The sequence below is a fragment of the Saimiri boliviensis genome, chromosome 12 (assembly GCF_048565385.1).
Source record: "Saimiri boliviensis isolate mSaiBol1 chromosome 12, mSaiBol1.pri, whole genome shotgun sequence".
NCBI lineage: Eukaryota > Metazoa > Chordata > Mammalia > Primates > Cebidae > Saimiri > Saimiri boliviensis.
In genome coordinates, this window is record NC_133460.1 from 10,875,594 (window position 1) to 10,892,096 (window position 16,503).

General features: G+C 63.9%; 1 protein-coding gene and 1 long non-coding RNA gene across 2 annotated transcripts; one reads left to right on the plus strand and one right to left on the minus strand.

Annotated features, from left to right (window-relative positions):
* Positions 1-891: 891 nt before the first annotated feature.
* On the minus strand, positions 892-6,103 carry SOX8 (SRY-box transcription factor 8). The gene is made up of 3 exons (XM_039477832.2): positions 5,460-6,103; positions 3,882-4,114; positions 892-3,126 (listed from the first exon to the last, which is right to left on the minus strand). The coding sequence occupies exons 1-3, from the start codon at positions 5,879-5,881 to the stop codon at positions 2,441-2,443; spliced, it is 1,341 nt and encodes a 446-aa protein (XP_039333766.1). The 5' UTR covers positions 5,882-6,103; the 3' UTR covers positions 892-2,440.
* A 66-nt stretch (positions 6,104-6,169) lies between these two features.
* Positions 6,170-12,206, plus strand: LOC120367349 (uncharacterized). Its single transcript, XR_005581734.2, has 2 exons — positions 6,170-6,656; positions 11,127-12,206. It is a non-coding gene; the product is annotated as an uncharacterized LOC120367349 (long non-coding RNA).
* Positions 12,207-16,503: the final 4,297 nt, after the last annotated feature.

Here is a 16,503-nt window from a genome sequence, read left to right on the forward strand (position 1 = left end):
TCTGTGGACCTGGCTCTCCGCAGCCCCTCCCAGCATCCTCCTCACTGCAGGGCTTGGCACACCCCACCCCCTGGGAACCCTCATAAATCCGGAGAGCCCCTCCCGCCGAGGCTCTTGGCAGGCCCCAGAATGGGATCCCTACTGCGGGGGTGAGGGGCGGGGAGCCAGGCGGGCAAGGAGACGGGGTGGGTGCCCCCTACCCAGGCCGCCCCGTTCAAGTCGTAGATGCAGCTGCCTCTTGAATTCGGGTTCTTGTGAGAAGCACATCCTCCCCCACCCCCTTGAGAAGCTGAGTCTCTGCACTCCAGGGGCGGTAGCCCCCAGCCCCGAGACGCCCCTGCACCGGCCTCGGGTGCCCGGGAGGCCTGGCACAGAGGCCGGCTGCCCCTCGCTGGCTGTCACTCCCACAACCATTTTCTCCCTAGAAACTTCCCTCCAACCAGACAGCTCTGCCGGCTCCTGGGGCCGCTTTCATCCCAGGCTGGCTCTGTGCCAAGCCCGAGAGCTGCCGTCCGTCGGCTTCCCAGCTTCGAACAGCCACCCAGAAACCAGCACTGGGAGGAAAAATGCAGCCCCGAATCAAGCCCATCTGGACCCATTTTGCCTGCCGAGGAGGCCCTCCAAGAAGGAAGATGGGGCGCTCCCTTCCCCGAGGCCGAGACGGGATTCGAGAAGCGCACGGGTGTTTCAACTCAGACCGAAGCATGCCGGCGCCTCGTGGCACGACGGGCTGCCCCTGCCACTCTGGGCCCGGCCCTCCTGGCTGCCCAACACAGAGGGCCGTGGGGTGAGGCGGCGGCCACATGGCACAGCCCGATCCTGCCTCCGCTGTGCACCTTCGCCCTGGGAGCCCCAGGCTCACGCAAAGCAACACACAAAATGCAGCCCACGCTCATAAAAAGCACTTTGTTTAATTTTATCAAATCGACCTGTACAAAAGTTAGCGTTGCTTGGTCAGAAAGGAGCGAAGGCAACAGGCGAGTGAGGGCGCGTCCTCCGAACCCAGCGCCCAGGGAGATGCCGCAGGACCTCGGGCCTTCGGCCACCCCCGCCCCCACCCCCAGGGAAGTAGATAGATACAGAGACATTTTTTTTTTTTCCTACAAAAAGGTAAGAAAAGTAGAAAAAGTAAAAAGAAGCAACTTCGCGGATGTATTTAAGTTTACAAAGTTTAAAGGCACAAGTTTCTGTGAAGGAGGCGCTGTGTATGCGCAATGCTGAGCACGCGGGGAGAGCGACGCAGGTGAATCAGGTATTATTCCTCTACAACTAAGGCCCTAACAACGTTTAGTGGGGAAGGTTTAGTTTCACAGCTTGGTAGGTGGCACCTGGTGCCTGCGAGCCAAGATCACTTCCGAAGCCACCCCTTCCCAGGAACTCCTGTGTTCTGTACCATGTGGTACAGTTGTGGCCAGCGATGGATTCCCACTCCCCAAACCCCAACCTGATACTGGGTGCTGGGGCATCTCGACCTGATCAGAGAAGCCGCAAAGCAAGGCCCTTCTCCTCCCTCGAATTTTCGGCTGCCAAGCTCAAGGCCTCCCAGAGACCTCGGGACCCCCAGGCCCTCCAGGGCAGCCTCCCAAAAGCCGAGCACGTGACGCTGGGTAACAGCTGCAGCCCCATCTCCCGCCGGCCCCCCACGGAAGCCTCCCAGCTTCCACTCTGTCCTAAATTCTACTCTTTGCCGGAAGTACCTCATTAATTAAAGATAAAATAATACAGAACATAAATAGATCTTTAACAGCTTTCAAAAGAAACACATTTAAGCTTCAAAAATAAAAATTATCAAAAACGTAAAAATAAAAGAGAGATGTGTTAATCACAGCCCGACCTTGCGCGGGCGAACTCTGCCGGCAAGGAGACCCCTCAGATCTGACAGGCGGTTCTGGAGATGCTCCAGCGGACGCGTCCCGGAGGGTCTGTGGACCGACACCCTGGACAGCCCGTGCACCTGTCGTGGAGGGAATGTGGCTGTGCGTGCCGGGGATCTGAGCGCCGAGGCTGGCCTGGACCTCAGAGCGCCTGCGAAGGTCTCCCAGTCCCCTTTGGTCCCCCAGTCCTTTGGTCCTGGGACCGTTTGGCCGCTTCTCCTCCGCAGAGACGCAAACCCAAGTGCCGCTGCCGCCAGTCCACACAGAAGGGGGACCAAACGGCGGCCCTTCCTCGTGGAATAATCCCCGGCCACCTCAAAGAGAGAGAGAGAGAAGGGAGAGGGAGTGCGTCTGTCGGCGGAGGCGTGGCCATCTGGAGGCCGAGGGCCACGGGCGGCAAGCAGGTTTCCCTGCAGACTTCAGCAGGCACTTGACGGAGCTTGGCCACCGGGGCCCCTCCGGCCCTCGCCATGCATGCCAGGAGGCTCAGAGGCTGGGCTGTCCAGGCCGGGACAAGGCTGCCCCCCCACCACCACGCCCGCAAGTCCCCCACTGAGGCCAGACCCTCAGGGCCTGGTCAGGGTGGTGTACAGCGGCTGGTCCCAGTGACTGGTGGGGCTGTGGGCGGGTGGCAGGGCCAGGCCGTTGAGCAGGGGCGAGGCGTAGGGCCGGCGTGGCGAGTGGAAGCAGGGGTACTGGTAGAGGCCGGGCGCGTAGCCAGGGTAGGCGCCGTAGTAGCTGGAGGCCTGCAGGTCGCTGTAGTCACCCTGGGCGCCAGTGAAGGGGCCAGTGGGGGCGGCCGGCGGGACGCTGGCCTGGCCGCTGCAGGAGCCGTAGTCGGGAGAGCCTCGGGGCTGGTCGCCGTAGTGGCCAGGGCTCGGCTGCTCTGTCTTGATGTGCGGCCGAGGGGGGCCCGTCTCGGTGGGCGACGCGGAGGCCGACGGGGCACCCTTGTGGGCCCACACGGGGGACGCCCCGGCGTGGAAGTAGGTGCCCCCATAGGCCTGGCCGGGCTCAGGCGGGGCAGGGCCGCCCAGGGGCAGGTACTGGTCGAATTCGTGGACGTCAAAGGCGTCCATGGTGCCCATGACCTCGCTGCTGAGCTCCGAGATGTCCACGTTGCTGAAGTCGATATTCTGGCGCCCGCTGTCCGTTGCCCGGCGTCCCTCCAGCTTCAGCTCCGGCTTGGCACCCGCCTGGTGCAGCTCCGTCTTGGGGGTGGTGGGTGGGGTGGGCGGCCCGTGGGTCTGCCCTGGGGACGGGAGAGCGGGCGTGAGGGATGAATGCCCCTTCTGTGGGGCGGGTGGGGCCGGTGAGGCTGGCAGGGAGGGACGCCAGCACTAACTGCCAGAGGGGGATCAACGGCTTTTTGTTTCTTCACATTCCCAGAAATTCCAGCAAAGTCAGACCTAGACTTCACTCCTCGGCCGAGAAAATTCCGTGAAGTGCTTGTGCTATGGGAAGACCCGAGGTCCCTCCCAGAGACCAAGGTGGTTGGTGGTGGGGGGCGGGGGGCAAAGGCAACAGGCCCAGCCTGGCCAGACCTGGCATTTACGGGGCGCTCGGGAACCACACAGACCCTGTTCCTTCCCGGGTCAGCCAAGCACTCCGAGGCTGGTGGGCGTCAGCCAGCCTGACCAAGGCCCCCAGCGGGACTCCACCCTGTCAGCCAGGCCCCGAAGCTGGGGCTGCTGAGCGGTGTGTGGGCAGCGGCTGGGCGTGGGAAGAGGAGCCTGCATTCAGCCGAGTCTGGCTGAAAACGCCACCTCTCCGGCCCGGCCAAGCAAAGCTGTCAGGCCCTCAGCACTGGAGGACAGCTAAGCAGGTCACTCTGCCCCGAACACAGAGGAGGCCGCGGCCTTGGCTGCTTTTTCAGGGGACCCGGGGAAGGCCCGTCTCTCGAAGGCGCCTGCCCCTACACCATCAATCACCCCATTCTCCCCCAGAAACCCCACGGCTGCCTCCCACACCAGGGACCCGCGGACACCCTGGGGGCCTGGAGCCCACCTGTGTGCTCGCCGTGGTGGTGCGCGTCTCCCAGCCCTGCGTCAGCCTTGTACACGGCACCACTGCCCGGGTGGGGTCCCAGCTCGGCCCCCGAGTCAGAGTCGCTCTGGCCGGCCTTCGCGCTCTTCCTGCGCCGCGGCTGGTACTTGTAGTCCGGGTGGTCCTTCTTGTGCTGCACGCGCAGCCGCTCGGCCTCCTCCACGAAGGGCCGCTTCTCGCTTTCGCTGAGCAAACTGCAGCACAGGGCACAGGCAGGGATGGCCAGGGCGCCCACGGTGCCCTCGGGGCGGCCGGCGGAAGCGCACACGGCGCAGGGGGGCGGGCAGCAGAGCCCGAGGCCGGGACGCTCTGACCAGGGAAACCCGCCCGCCGCGGGCTCCGGAGCCTCCCGGGGCACCGGGCACCACGCCCCTCTGGGAGAACCAGACTGCGGGAGCCCCCGGAGCCTGTCTGGGGGAGGTTGGTATGCTTATTCCGTCAAAGAACGAGCCCCAAACCTCCCGGCCTCCCTCCTCCTACTTCCCCCAATTCCGGCCCGTTGTTCCCTCCCTCTGGGGCTTTCTAAGGGAGGTGGGGGAGGCGGGCAGGACCCAGCAGGCAGTGGACAAAAGCGAGGCTTCCCGGGAACCGTGCCGGGCTCCAGCGGGCAGCTGGGCAGTGCTGTCCCTCCATTCCCACACATCCAGAAGTCCTGGCAGGGCCCAGGCGCCCATCCTCGCTGAGCCTCAGGACACACAGCCCCTAGGACTCTTCCTGAGGCTCTCCAACCGCCTGCGCGGCGGGACTTTGGGTAGCAGGGGCTGTGCGGTCCACAGCGCCCCGTGGCTGTGCCCTAGATCCAGACAGAGGCGGAGGGCGCAGATATGCAAGCCCCAAGCTCCCGTTTGCCAGGTGAGGAGCAGGATATGGGAACCAGGGCCCCCAAACCAAGACATCCATTTAAACCCAAGTAGACGACATTTGGTGGGGGCGGCCTGTCTTGAGCAACAGCTTCTCCCCTCTGCAGTCCTACTTTCCGGGCAACGCACCGGCTCCACTGTGCCGAGTCGCGCACACAGCGCGCCCGCCATCTCCACTCCTGCCCTCCTTGCTTCCGGCACAGGGTGTCCAGGACCGGGAGAAGCTGCGGGGCCGGTACCGGCCGGAAAACCTGCCGCCCACCCATTCGCATGCCCCACTCCCTCCCCAAGCGTGGTCCAGAAGCCGGAGGGGCTGAGCCCTTTCTAAAGAGGGGGCACCTCCAGAGAGCCGCATGTAGCTTGCTCCGTGCCGGGCTGGCCTCCCGGGGCTGGGACCACTCGCAGCGGCCGGGGGGCACCTCGGGTGCCCACCACGAGGGTGAGGACCCCAGGCGCTGCCATCCACGGACCCGGACCCCCCATTCCTGGCGCCGGACCCTGGTTGGCCAGAAGGTGTTTTTCCACGGAGACCCGCCCTGACACCCGCCCCGGGTGCAGAGCCCGGAGCCTGCGTGCCGCCGCCACCCCCGCTCGCCCTGAGCCCTTCATGCCCGGATCCCAGTCCGAGACCAGGGGCGGCCTGGGTCCCGACTCCCGACCCCGGGGCGCGGGCACTCACCGCCACAGTTTGCCCAGCGTCTTGCTGAGTTCAGCGTTGTGCAGGTGCGGGTACTGGTCGGCTAGCTTGCGGCGTGCCGCCTGCGCCCACACCATGAAAGCGTTCATGGGCCGCTTCACGTGCGGCTTGGCCTTGAGCGCGCCGCCGCCGCTGCCGCGCACTGGCATGGGCACCAAGCTCCAGTCGTAGCCCTTGAGCACCTGCGACACGGCGTCGCGGATGCAGGCCGGGAAGCGCTCATCCGCCGCCTCCGCCGTGTCGCCGAGGGCGCCCGCCGCTGCGCCCCCCGCACGGCCCAGGCCCTCGGAGCCGGTGGGCGACGGCGGCGCGTCCGAGTCCGAGTCCTCCACGTGCGACATGGAGCTGGCAGTGCCGGACGGGCTGCAGGGCGGCTGGGCGCGGGCCTCGCTCATGTCCAGCATCGGGGCCGCGCGCGGAGGGGCGCGCACCGGAGACGCGCACCGGGGCCGACGCCCGGGGCTGCCCTGCGGCCGCTCCGGGACCCGAGGTCGCCTTGCGGTAGCCCGACCTCGTCCCCCGCCGCCGAGGCTCGGTTCCCGCTCCGGGACCCGCAACAAGTTTCTTTAAGCGGCGGCCCCGCGGCCCCGCCCCCCGCCCGGCTGCCAATTGGTGGAGCGCGTCCCTCTCCCCCGGAGGCGGAGCCCGGCCGCCCCCGCCCCTCCACCCATAAAGAAAGCGCAGCCGCTCTCACCGCGCCCCCGCCCGCCCCGCACCACGTGGGCCCGGCGCCCCACGCCTAGAGCTCCCCTTTCCGGAGCCCCGGGAAGGGAAGAGGGGCAGAGAGACCGGGTGGGCGCAGGGGGGTCTCCGGCGCTCCCTCTCTAGTGCGAGCGCCGCGCGGTTCCTGGGAGTCCGCTCCCTGTGCGGAGCTAGTCCTCCGGATCTTCCCCGACTAGCGCGCGCGCGCGCGCGCACACACACACACACACACACACACACACACACACACACACCGTCCCGCTCCACACGCACACACACACACACACACACACAGCCCGTCCTGCGCCCGAGGTCTCGCCCGCAGCCCGGCGGCTTGGGGTCAGCTGCCGCCTGCGGTCCAGGGCAGGGTCCGTTCCGCTGCCCGGCGCCTAAGCCGGGGCTCCCGGCCCGCAGGGTCGGCGCGAGGGGCAGGAGCCCCCCAAGCTCGTCCAGAGTCTGCGGGCAGCGCACATCCAGGTAACGCGCGCCCAGGGGCGGCGGCTCGGAGCTGGGAGCCGGGGTCTCCCTCCCTATCCGAGTGCTAGTGTGTAGAGCGCCGGCGGGGGCGCGGTCCCACGGGCCGGGCAGCTGGAGGGGCGGGAGCGCTGGGCGGGGCCTGCGCTGACCCCGGCGCTGAGTCCCTGGGGCGACCGGGCGGATGGCGTGGCCGGACGCGGGGGCCCCGGGCCTTCCGGGCGTGACCCAGGGCTCGGGGGCGGGGAGGCCCTCCGGCGGGGCTGCCCTGGGTGGTCCGGCAGAGGCGGAGGCCCCTGCGAGCTTCTGCGCCCCGGGCGCCTGCGGAGGAGGAGAGAGGGCGGGGTGTGCCGCCCTGGTGGAGACCGCGGGGTCGGAGAGGGTACTTTTCCGCCGAGGCGAGCACCGGGCCGCTGCTCGGGTCCCCGCCCAAGGCTGCGCCCGAGAGGTGGCCTCGGGCCCGGCCGTTCCCGAGATTGGCTCGGGCTGGCTCGGATTCTTTCAGCCAACGCGCTGGAGGCGACCGGACTACGCTATTCCTGATCAGGCTGCCCTCGCGTGCCTCCGAGCTTGCGGCCCGCGAAACCCGGGTGACCCAACGCGCTGGTGCCCCTAAAGCGTCCACGCCCGGGCCGGTGGCTGTCGCAGCCCCCGAGCCACGCCGTCTCCCCGGTCCCGCCGGCAGGAGCTGGTCCGTTACCAGAACAATCCAGATGGAAAGTCGGGGGTCATGGTGGCGTGTCCCGCCCGCGCGCCGCAAGAACCTGGGGCCGCCACCAACCGCGCAGGAGGCGCCGCCTACCCCCACTCTGGCCTGGCAAGAGTTGTCCCCAACTGTGGAGAGTTGGTGCCCCCAGCGGCCCGTCTGCAGGTGGAGGAGGCCTGGGCCCCGGGGCCCCTGCTGTCCTGCCTTGGAAACAACCCAAGCCAGCCCCAGGACTGGGAGCTGAGAGCCCAAAGCCTTTGGAGGGAGCATTGGTCTCCGGGCGAGGGCCCTGCCACCTGCCGGGAGGGGAGGGCCTCATCTCTGCAAGTGGGCAGACCCCTGGCCAGGTCAGAGGAAGCGCTGGGGAGGCAGACTGCGCGCTGGGGGTAGGGGGCGGACTGTGCGCTGGGAGGCTCCATCCGTCGCAGTTACGGAGCCGGCTGCCAGCACGGCCTGCCCTCTCCTCCCCACCCCACCGGCCGCTTGGCCCTGGCACCTGCCAGGGAAGACCCACACCTCCATCTGCAGTGCCCCTTCTCCCCGGAGGCCTTGCCCTCCGTTCGGGGTCCCGCCCCTCCTGTGGACCTCAGAGCATCCCTGGTGCAGGAAGGAGGACTTCAGGGGGCTCCTGGTGGAGGCAGAAGCCTGGGCACTCACGGACTCGTCTGTTAGGCCTGGGACACAGGCAAGCAGAAGTAGGGGTATAAGTGCGGGCAGTGAGGGTGGGGCCTGGCCCAAACTGTGCCACCTTCCACGCCCTGCCCCTGGGAGAGCAGACACCACCCACTTGGGCTCCGCATGCCATCCAGGTGAGGGCCTCTGTGGAGAGCTCCTCTTTACCAAGGAAAAGAAAGAGGCAGGCAGGGCAGCCTCTTCCCAGCTCCCCACCCACCACGGAGGCTTCAGTCCCTGGGACACAGATGGGGGACTCCAGGGCTCCTGGAGAAAGGGAGACTGAGTGGGGCATGCAGGGCCGGACCCGGGGCCCACCAGGGCTTGTGCCTTTCCCTCAGGCTGCAGTGGCCACCAGGGGAGGTACTGCTGGGCGTGCAGGCTGCCACTGGGGGGTGGGGGGTGGGGGGTGGGAAGTCTGGGTGGTGGGGGGCCTTAGCCAGTGAGGAGTGTTGGTTCCCTCCTGGGAGGGTGGAATGGGGGTGAGGGTCCCCATGTAGGGTGATGCCTTGAAGCCTTCCTTCCAGAGTTGTCTCTGGTCCACCTTGAAGTCCCCAGGAAAATGCCCTTGTCCCCCGTGGGTGCAAGCCACTAGGCCCTGAGTGGACGCTGGGACGGAGCTTTCAGAGGGGGGGTGTCGGGGTGGTTTGAGTGCCACCAGGCAGTGAATAAGCACTTTGCAGTGTGCCATGTGGGCTCCCGCACAGGATGGGGCCAGACCACCCTTGTGGGGCCAGACCACCCTTGCAGCCCCTGCCCCGCAGACGCCGGCCTTGTGGAGGGAGGCGGGCAGCAGGTAACCCCAAAAGCGCCTGTCAGAGGCAGGGACTTCAGGAAGGGTGGTCTGGAAAAGCATCTTGGTTGTCATTTAAGCTGAGTCCTGAAGCTTCCCAGCTCCTGCAGGGAGAAGCTAGCGTGTTCCCTGAAGAAGCCAGATCAGGGGACCTGGGGGCTGAGAGTGGAGGGCTAACCATCGGAGCCACCTCTGAGTCCACCTGATGGGCCCATGTCCTCATCTAGGGGGACCTGCGCCCCTCATCCCCTGTTTCCCCTCAGTGGGGGCCAGCTCCACCCTGTCTGCATGACCCCACCCGCCCCAACCTCACCCCGGCTAGTGGGCCGTGTGGTTTTAGGGGGAGGACCTGATGGGCTGTTCCCTTGCCATGAGCCCTGGGCGTGGAGGGCCAGTGGAGACCCCATTCCTAGCCCCACACGCCCTGGCCTGGGCACCAAGGACAGCTGCAGAGAAGAGTGTGGGGGGAAGGCACCACTGCCCATGAGATGGGGCAGAGATGGCCTGGGGGGGCACTTCCAGACCAGAGACCCTCTGCCCCACCTGTGGCTCCTAGGGATGGTGACCCAGATGCACATGTGTTTGTGTGTGTGGTGTGTTTGTATGGCACGTGATGTGTGGTATGTGTATGGGGTGCATGTATGAGGTGTGTGTATGGGGTGGTGTGTGTATGGTATGCATCTGTATATGGTGTGTACGTGTGGTGCGTGTAGGGCCCCAGGTTGCGTGTGGCATTGGTGTGGTGTGTGTGTGTATGATGTGTGTACGGGGAGCGTGAGGTGTGTGTGTGGTGTCCATGTGTATGATGTGTGTGATATGTGTGTGGGGTGTGTGTGCGTAGGGCGTGTGGTGTATGTGATGTATGTGATGTATGTATGTAGGGTGTGTGTATGGTGTGTGGTATGTGTGTGGTGTGCACGTGTATGATGTGTGTATGATGTGTGTACGGGGTGTGTGAGGTGTGTGTGTGGTGTCCATGTGTACGATGTGTGTGATTTGTGTGCGGGGTGTGTGCATAGGGCATGTGGTATGTGTGTGCGATGTGTGTGTAAGATGTGTATACAGTGTATATGTGTGGTGTGTGTTGTATATATGTGGTTTGTGTGGTGTGTGTGTATGTATGTGTGGGATGCGTGTGGTGTATGTGATGTGTGTGGTGTATGTGTGTAGGGTGTGTATATGGTGTGTGGTATGTGTGTGGTGTGCATGTGTATGATGTGTATGGGGTATGTGTATGGGGTGTGTGTATGTGTGTGTGTGTGTATGTGGTGTGTGTTGAGCTCAGGGCCCAAGAAGGAAGCAGGGCTGCCCAGGGAAATGCCACCCTGGAGAGGCCTCTGTTCCTCCCTGCCCATCCTCCCCCTCCCCCTCCATCCATCCCGACCCATCCCCATCCCCCTCCATCACTCCCTGCCCATTCTCCCCTGTCCCCCTCCATCCCTCCCTGCTCATTCTCCCCTGTCCCCCTCTGTCCCTCCCTGCCATCCCTGTCCCCCTCCATCCCTCCCTGCCATCCCTGTCCCCCTCTGTCCCTCCCTGCCCATCCCCCATCCCCCTCCGTCCCTCCCTGCCATCCCCGTCCCCCTCCGCCCCTCCCTGCCATCCCCGTCCCCCTCCATCCCTCCCTGCCATCCCTGTCCCCCTCTGTCCCTCCCTGCCCATCCCCCGTCCCCCTCCGTTCCTCCCTGCTTGTTGTCCCCCCCTGCTTGTTGTCCCCTGTCCCCTACTGTCTGCCCCCGACAGACCCTCCTCCTACAGCAGGCAGCCCATCTTTTGTGCAGTCTGAGAAGCGTGGGCAGGGCCGGCCGGGCGTGAACCCGCTGGCATCCCGTGTGTGGACAGCCCTGGCTCGGGCCTCCCAGCCCCTGCAATCCGAGCACCCGTGGGGCAGTTGGCAGCATCCGGCACAGCCTGGGACGTTAATTGGTGATTTTAATGACTGCTGGTCTGGCAGAGACAGAGTGACTACAGGCTGGGCCGAGCAGGCTGTGAGCAGAAGTTGGGAAAGGCCCCACCCGCCCACCGTCTCCAGGGGAGAGGAGGGCTTCTCGGGCCCCCTCTCAAGACCCCCTTCCCGAGTCGGCATCCTGGCCACGCACACTTGGAGTCCTGGGTAGGGTGGCGTCCCATACTTAGCTGTCTCGGGTGCTGGCAGTGCCAGCGGGGCATGCGTTCTGGTTTGGGTTGAGGCTGGCCCGCTGGTTGGGGTGGCATCTGCCAGAGAACTGGCCTTGTCTGTGCCTTAAGCTTCCCGCGCTCACAGGGCAGTGGAAAAGCACTCAGTGAGCCTTTCCCCGCCCAGACGTCCTCCTGCTCCTCCTGATGCCCCGGCCTCCACGGAGGGCGGATGGCTCCAGCCCAGCCTGCCGGTCTCCACCTCCCACTCCCCTGAAGCACCGGGAGCTCCCTGGACCGTGAACCTGTCCTGGCAGGAGTGGTCCCTGACTGCTGGGGTCCCTGCCCCCGCTGCTGTCATGTGGAAAGGATTCAGGGAGCAGGCGCGGCTCGGACCGAAGTGTGGGGGCCAGCGCTGCCTGCTCCCAGCCACAGCTGCACACCCAGGTCACGGATGTGTCGGGAACAGCTGTGACTCCCGCTGCTCAGCGTCCATCACTCCAGGCTGGGCCCTGTCCGTCTCCACTTCCAGTGGGGGAGGCGGGGGTTGCTCTCTGACAGTGGGCAGAGGGTCCTTCTGCAGCCCCAAAACATCCCAGGCAGGGGCCCTGGGGCTCCAAGCAGCCAAGGAGAGCTGAGCACCAAGGGGCTCCCAGCAGGTGTCAGCCTCATCTCCGCTGAGGGACGCCGAGCCTGGTGTGGGGTTGGAGACCTGGAGTCCAACGGTGCCTTCCCGGGACACTTAAGTTCGCTGCAGTAAATCCCGTAGGCTCGATGTGGGTTTCTGTGCCCTGCGTGGCAGGGTGCCATCTGACACCAGACACCCGAACCGTGTGACGCCAGGCCCTGGCTCCCCTGCACCCCAGCCCCCAGCGCATCCATCGCCGGCCCAGGCACTGGGGGCTGAGCTCCGTTGAGAAGGGATGAGGCCTGGGGCACTGTCTCAGCCCGCCAGCAGGAGAGGACCGACTCCGGAAAATTAGCCTCTGTGCCCACATAGGCTGCGAGACCTGTGCCTGTCCATCCAAGCTCAACCTTCGGGCTTCTCGAGGCTCCTTGCCCAGAATGTCCGCATTTGAAACACAGAGCCCCACTTCAAGAATAACCAGGAGGGAACATGGTGGCTTCACATAAGCGTGCCACGAAGAAAAACCCGTTTCTCAAGATGGGCTCTGGCCGCTCAGACCCTCACCTCCCCTGCCAGGATGGAATGTTCCAGAGTCCCATTAGTGCCAAAGGCAAATTAAAACACACCCTGTAAAAATGTCTCTGCTGTCTCCAAAGTATTTTATTTTTCTGAATGTAGGGAAGGAAGGTTTAATTAAGATGCCCTCAGGCGGGCACAAGGGGCAAGGTGGGAGCAGGGAGTGTGGTTCCTCCTCAGCCTGGGTGCAGACGAGAGCCTTCAGCTGAGCTTTGCTTCCGAGGTGCAGAGGAAGGGGCAGGGGGATGGGCCCAGCTCTGCTTTTGCCCCGTCCTTCACGGGGCCTGGGCTTGGGCAGCAGCGCCTGGCGACGCACGGCGCTGGACTCTGAGGCTGTTTGTTATGCAGCGTTACTGTGGCTACTAGTGACTGCTACAGTGACACAGTGCTGTGGGCAGGGTTCAGCCTGCAGGGCTCTGGTTTGTGACCTCTGGGCTGGGCAACTTCCAGGGTTTTTTCCAGTGCAGAATGTGATTCCTAGAGAAAAAGAAAAATCACGCATTGGTTTTCTCTCATAGGGCCCTACAACCAGAGACCATCACCACATGGGGTGTTTAGCTTTCCACTCTGCCTAGAAACCATGGCTTGCTGGCTTGCAGGGTCAGGAAGAGCCACGTCTCCTTCTGGGGGGCAGGGGTGGGGGCACTCGTGGCCTGGAGCTGAGGGTGCAGGGAGAGGACAGAGCGAGCCAAGCAGAACAGCCGTCTGTGAGTCATGGTCCCAGGACAACCGGCAAATGGCATGATACCTACTGCTCAGCTCCCACCCGCACCTGCCAGCCTCACATGGTGGGGGGGGCGTTGGCCCTTGGATAGTCAGGGTAGGATCTGCCCACACTGGCCACGCTTCCAGAAGGTGGTGACAGATGTTAGCATCGATGGGTCCTGGGCCTGTTTCCATATACAGACCTCAGGACATGAAAAATGGGGGTAAATGAAGGGTGCACGATTAGCCTCGGGCCCATGCTGGGTTCCTGTGGGTGCCAGAGACAGCTGCAACCACACGCCAGGGACAATGGCCCCCATGCAGCAGGAGCTGCCAGGCCGGGGTGCTGGGGGACAGCTGGACGAGGTGCCGACGGGCTCATTCCTCCGTGAAGCTGGTCCGCAGCTGCTGGGAGCGCGGCCAGCCGTGGGCTTGTGTTCGCCTGGATCCCGTGGGCTGTGCTGGCACAGGCTGGGACGGCGGGGACAGGGTCACACCTAGGGTAGCCTTGTCAGTGGGTCTCCAGGGAGGCAGCTCCGTCTTCAGCCTGTGTGCTCTTGGGGAGCCCCCGGGAGCCCCTCCCTCCCTCCCCACTCTCCTCCGCCTCTCAGCCTCTTCTGCTCCAGCACCGGGCAGCCCTGGGGTGGCCAAGCCTCACCTCCGCTCCCTCAGGCCTCTCTCTAAGAGTTTTTGCTTGACGGGGCACACTCAGGACGCCCTCCTCCTCCCACGTCGTGTTGGTGAGAGAGGCGCTCAGGCCAGAGCCCACGTGCCCGTGGCCGCAGTGGGCTGAGCTGCTGGGTGAAAGGAAGCCGTCTTGGGGACCCCAGCTGGCCCCTCTCCCGGCCGCGGCAGCTCTGTCTGGGTTCACAGAGAAACCTCCGTTTTTAAGTGAAGTGTCTTCTTAGGGAATGAGACACATCTGTTTCTAAATGTTATTTTTAAACTGCTAGATGCTCCTTAATATAGACGAAGAAGTGCTGGCCTTCTGTTTTCATTTTACTTTTCTAAAATTTGAGGTGAAATTCGCACAGCATGACATGAACCACATTCCGGAGAACCACTCAGTGACGTTTAGCACCTCACCGCGCTGGGCCTCCGTCACCTCCTAGATCCAGAACATTCTCACCAGCCCAAAAGGAAATGTCCTACCTGTGAAACGTTCGGTCCCCACCCCCACCCAGCCCTGGACCACACGTCTTGCCTCCTTTCCCATGGCTTTGCCCGCTCTAGACATTTCAGGTAAATGGGCTCACACAGCCCGTGACCTTGGTGTCTGTCCTGTCTTACCGAGCCTGATGTTCTGAGGTTCGTCCATGTTGTCACATGTGTCTGAACTGGATTCCTTTGTATTTTATTTTTCCGAGACGGAGTCTCACTGGCCCAGGCTGGAGCGCAGTGGCGCGATCTCAGCTCATGTTGGGACCTCCGTCTCCCGGGTTCAAGCAATTCTCCTGCCACAGCCTCCCAAGTAGCTGGGATTACAGGAGTGTGCCACCACACCCACCTAATTTTTTCGTATTTTTAGTAGGGACAGGGTTTCGCCATGTTAGCCAGGCTGGTCTTGAACCCCTGACCTCAGGCGATCCACCTGCCTCAGCCTCCCCACGTGCCGGGATGACAGGCGTGAGCCACCGTGCCTGGCTCCTGGATTCCTTTTTATGGCTGAATCCTAGCCCAGTGCACTTTTGATGAAATTCCGGCTGAAATGGGCACAAACGGAGCTGCTGCTCCACCTCTCCTCGGCCCGAGCCCTGCCCCAGTGACCTGCTCTGGACCCATTCTAGGCCGTGGATGGGACCCCTTGCGGTCAGCGTCCCAGAGGGCAAGCTCCCAGGGAAACTTGAGCTCAGAGAGAACAGGAGCTCCCAGCAGACCCTTCCGCCGGCTGCTCCCACCCTGAGCAGACGAAGAGCTGGAGCCCGGAGCACTGGGAGCTGGAACAAGGGGCCCTTTTCTGCTCTGCACAATGCCCCATTGTGCCCTTCCCGGGGAGAGCGGCTCTGCCCGGCGAGGGGAAGCTGTGCACAAAGGCTCCTTGTGAGGGCAGCCCCACCTGAGGACAACTCGGGGCCACACCTGACGCAGGGCTCTCCCCCTCACCGTCCGTCCCCCAGCAGGCCTGGCATCCAGACATGGCCCGCCCTGCAGGCATGACCCAAGGGTTCAGGGATTTCCCGTTCCCCACTCAGGAGGGGAGCAGTGGGGGCTGTGTTGGCCCTTCCGAAGCTGGTGGCCCAGGCCACAAGGAGAGGTGCCACTCGTGGGCTCTGCAGAGGGACCTGGGTGCCAGGCGCCAGCCAGGGCCGACTGCTCCTGCGATCCCTGAGGCTCCGAGCCCTCAGGCACACACCGCGCCCAGAGGCTTGGCCAGCGTTCGAGGATGTTGGTGTGTTCACACCCATGACAACGTCTTTTACAGGTCCCATTTCACAGCTGGACTCCTAAGGGGGTTTTCATGGAAAAGAAACGAAAACGAAAATCAAACCATAAAAGCTGTACACGTGTGCTACGACCCCAGGGACATGGGAAGGCTGAACGCTGTGGGGAGGTTCTGGCCATGGCCTGTCAGGCCCGGCTCTGGGGGCCTGAGGTCCACAGTCCCTCTCTGCCCACAAAAGGCTCACTCCACAGGTGGTGAAGATATAAACAGGTAATTAAACAAGCAATAAAGATGGGTCATTTGGCCATACCAGTGTTGATAATTTATAGGCCAAAACACTAGGAACACTAGAGAGGCTAAAGACAAGAACACATTAAAACAAACACAAAAAACCAGGACAAACATTTCCAATGTACACAAAAGAACAGGACTTTTCATATGTAAAGAGCTCTGACAAACAAGGAGAAATCAGCACTTCCCGATTTCCATCCAAGAGCCCCCCAGTTTATCCAATAACCCCCAGGTCTCCAGTGCCTACTCCAGCCTCACTCTTTTTCTTTGCTCTAAGGAATGCCTGTGACTCCAGCCTCTCCCGGCACCCACTTCCTAGCAGCCCCTGGAACTCCCCGTTCAGTCATCAGAGTGTAGAGTTGCGGGCATCCTCCTTCAGGTTCTGTTTGGGACATTGAGCAGTCAATCCTTCCCTCCTGAGTCCTGAGTCCCCCCTCTTCTGCCACAGCTTGAAGTCCAGTCCTCAGGGCTGGCAGGAGCTGGGCTGGGCAAAGGCGGAAGGGTGCTGGGGCTGGGAGGAAGGGGAGGGTTCCCCCCCATTCCAGGCCCTGCCCTGCCCACTCTGTGTCTTGCTAGCTGCAAAGATCACCCCAGCACCCTCCGTGGAGAGTGGGAATGAGGGTCAGCTGTGAGGCAGGGGCATGCAGTGGCAGCATCGCCAGGGTGTCCGCAGTCCACCTTCCCCAGGATGAGGGTTGGGAGGGAAGGCGCCTGGCTGGGGGAGGGCATCTGGGCCTCTGCCACGCGGACTGACAGAAAGCACGCGTGCTTGCCTGCCCCAGTGAGGTCGGGTCGGGCGATCCGCACCACCTCCCAGGTACCCAGCCCCGCGCCCTAACGGCAGCAGGGCCCAGCGAGGACTGCGAGGGACGGAGGCTCCGGGCACCTGCTTTCTGCGGGGGCGGGGCCGGCTGGAGAGGGCGGGGCCTCCCGGGCGTATGGGTGGGGCCTCTGGAGTGGGCAGGGCCGAACAGGGAGAGG

Excerpts from the sequence above, each read along its gene's own strand:
- SOX8 (XM_039477832.2), bottom strand. The coding sequence starts at position 5,881 with ATGCTGGACATGAGCGAGGCCCGCGCCCAGCCGCCCTGCAGCCCGTCC. Across the intron at positions 4,115-5,459 it reads ACGCTGGGCAAACTGTGGCG|TTTGCTCAGCGAAAGCGAGA; the intron begins GTGAGTGCCCGC and ends CCTGTGCTGCAG. Across the intron at positions 3,127-3,881 it reads CCACCACGGCGAGCACACAG|GGCAGACCCACGGGCCGCCC; the intron begins GTGGGCTCCAGG and ends TCCCGTCCCCAG.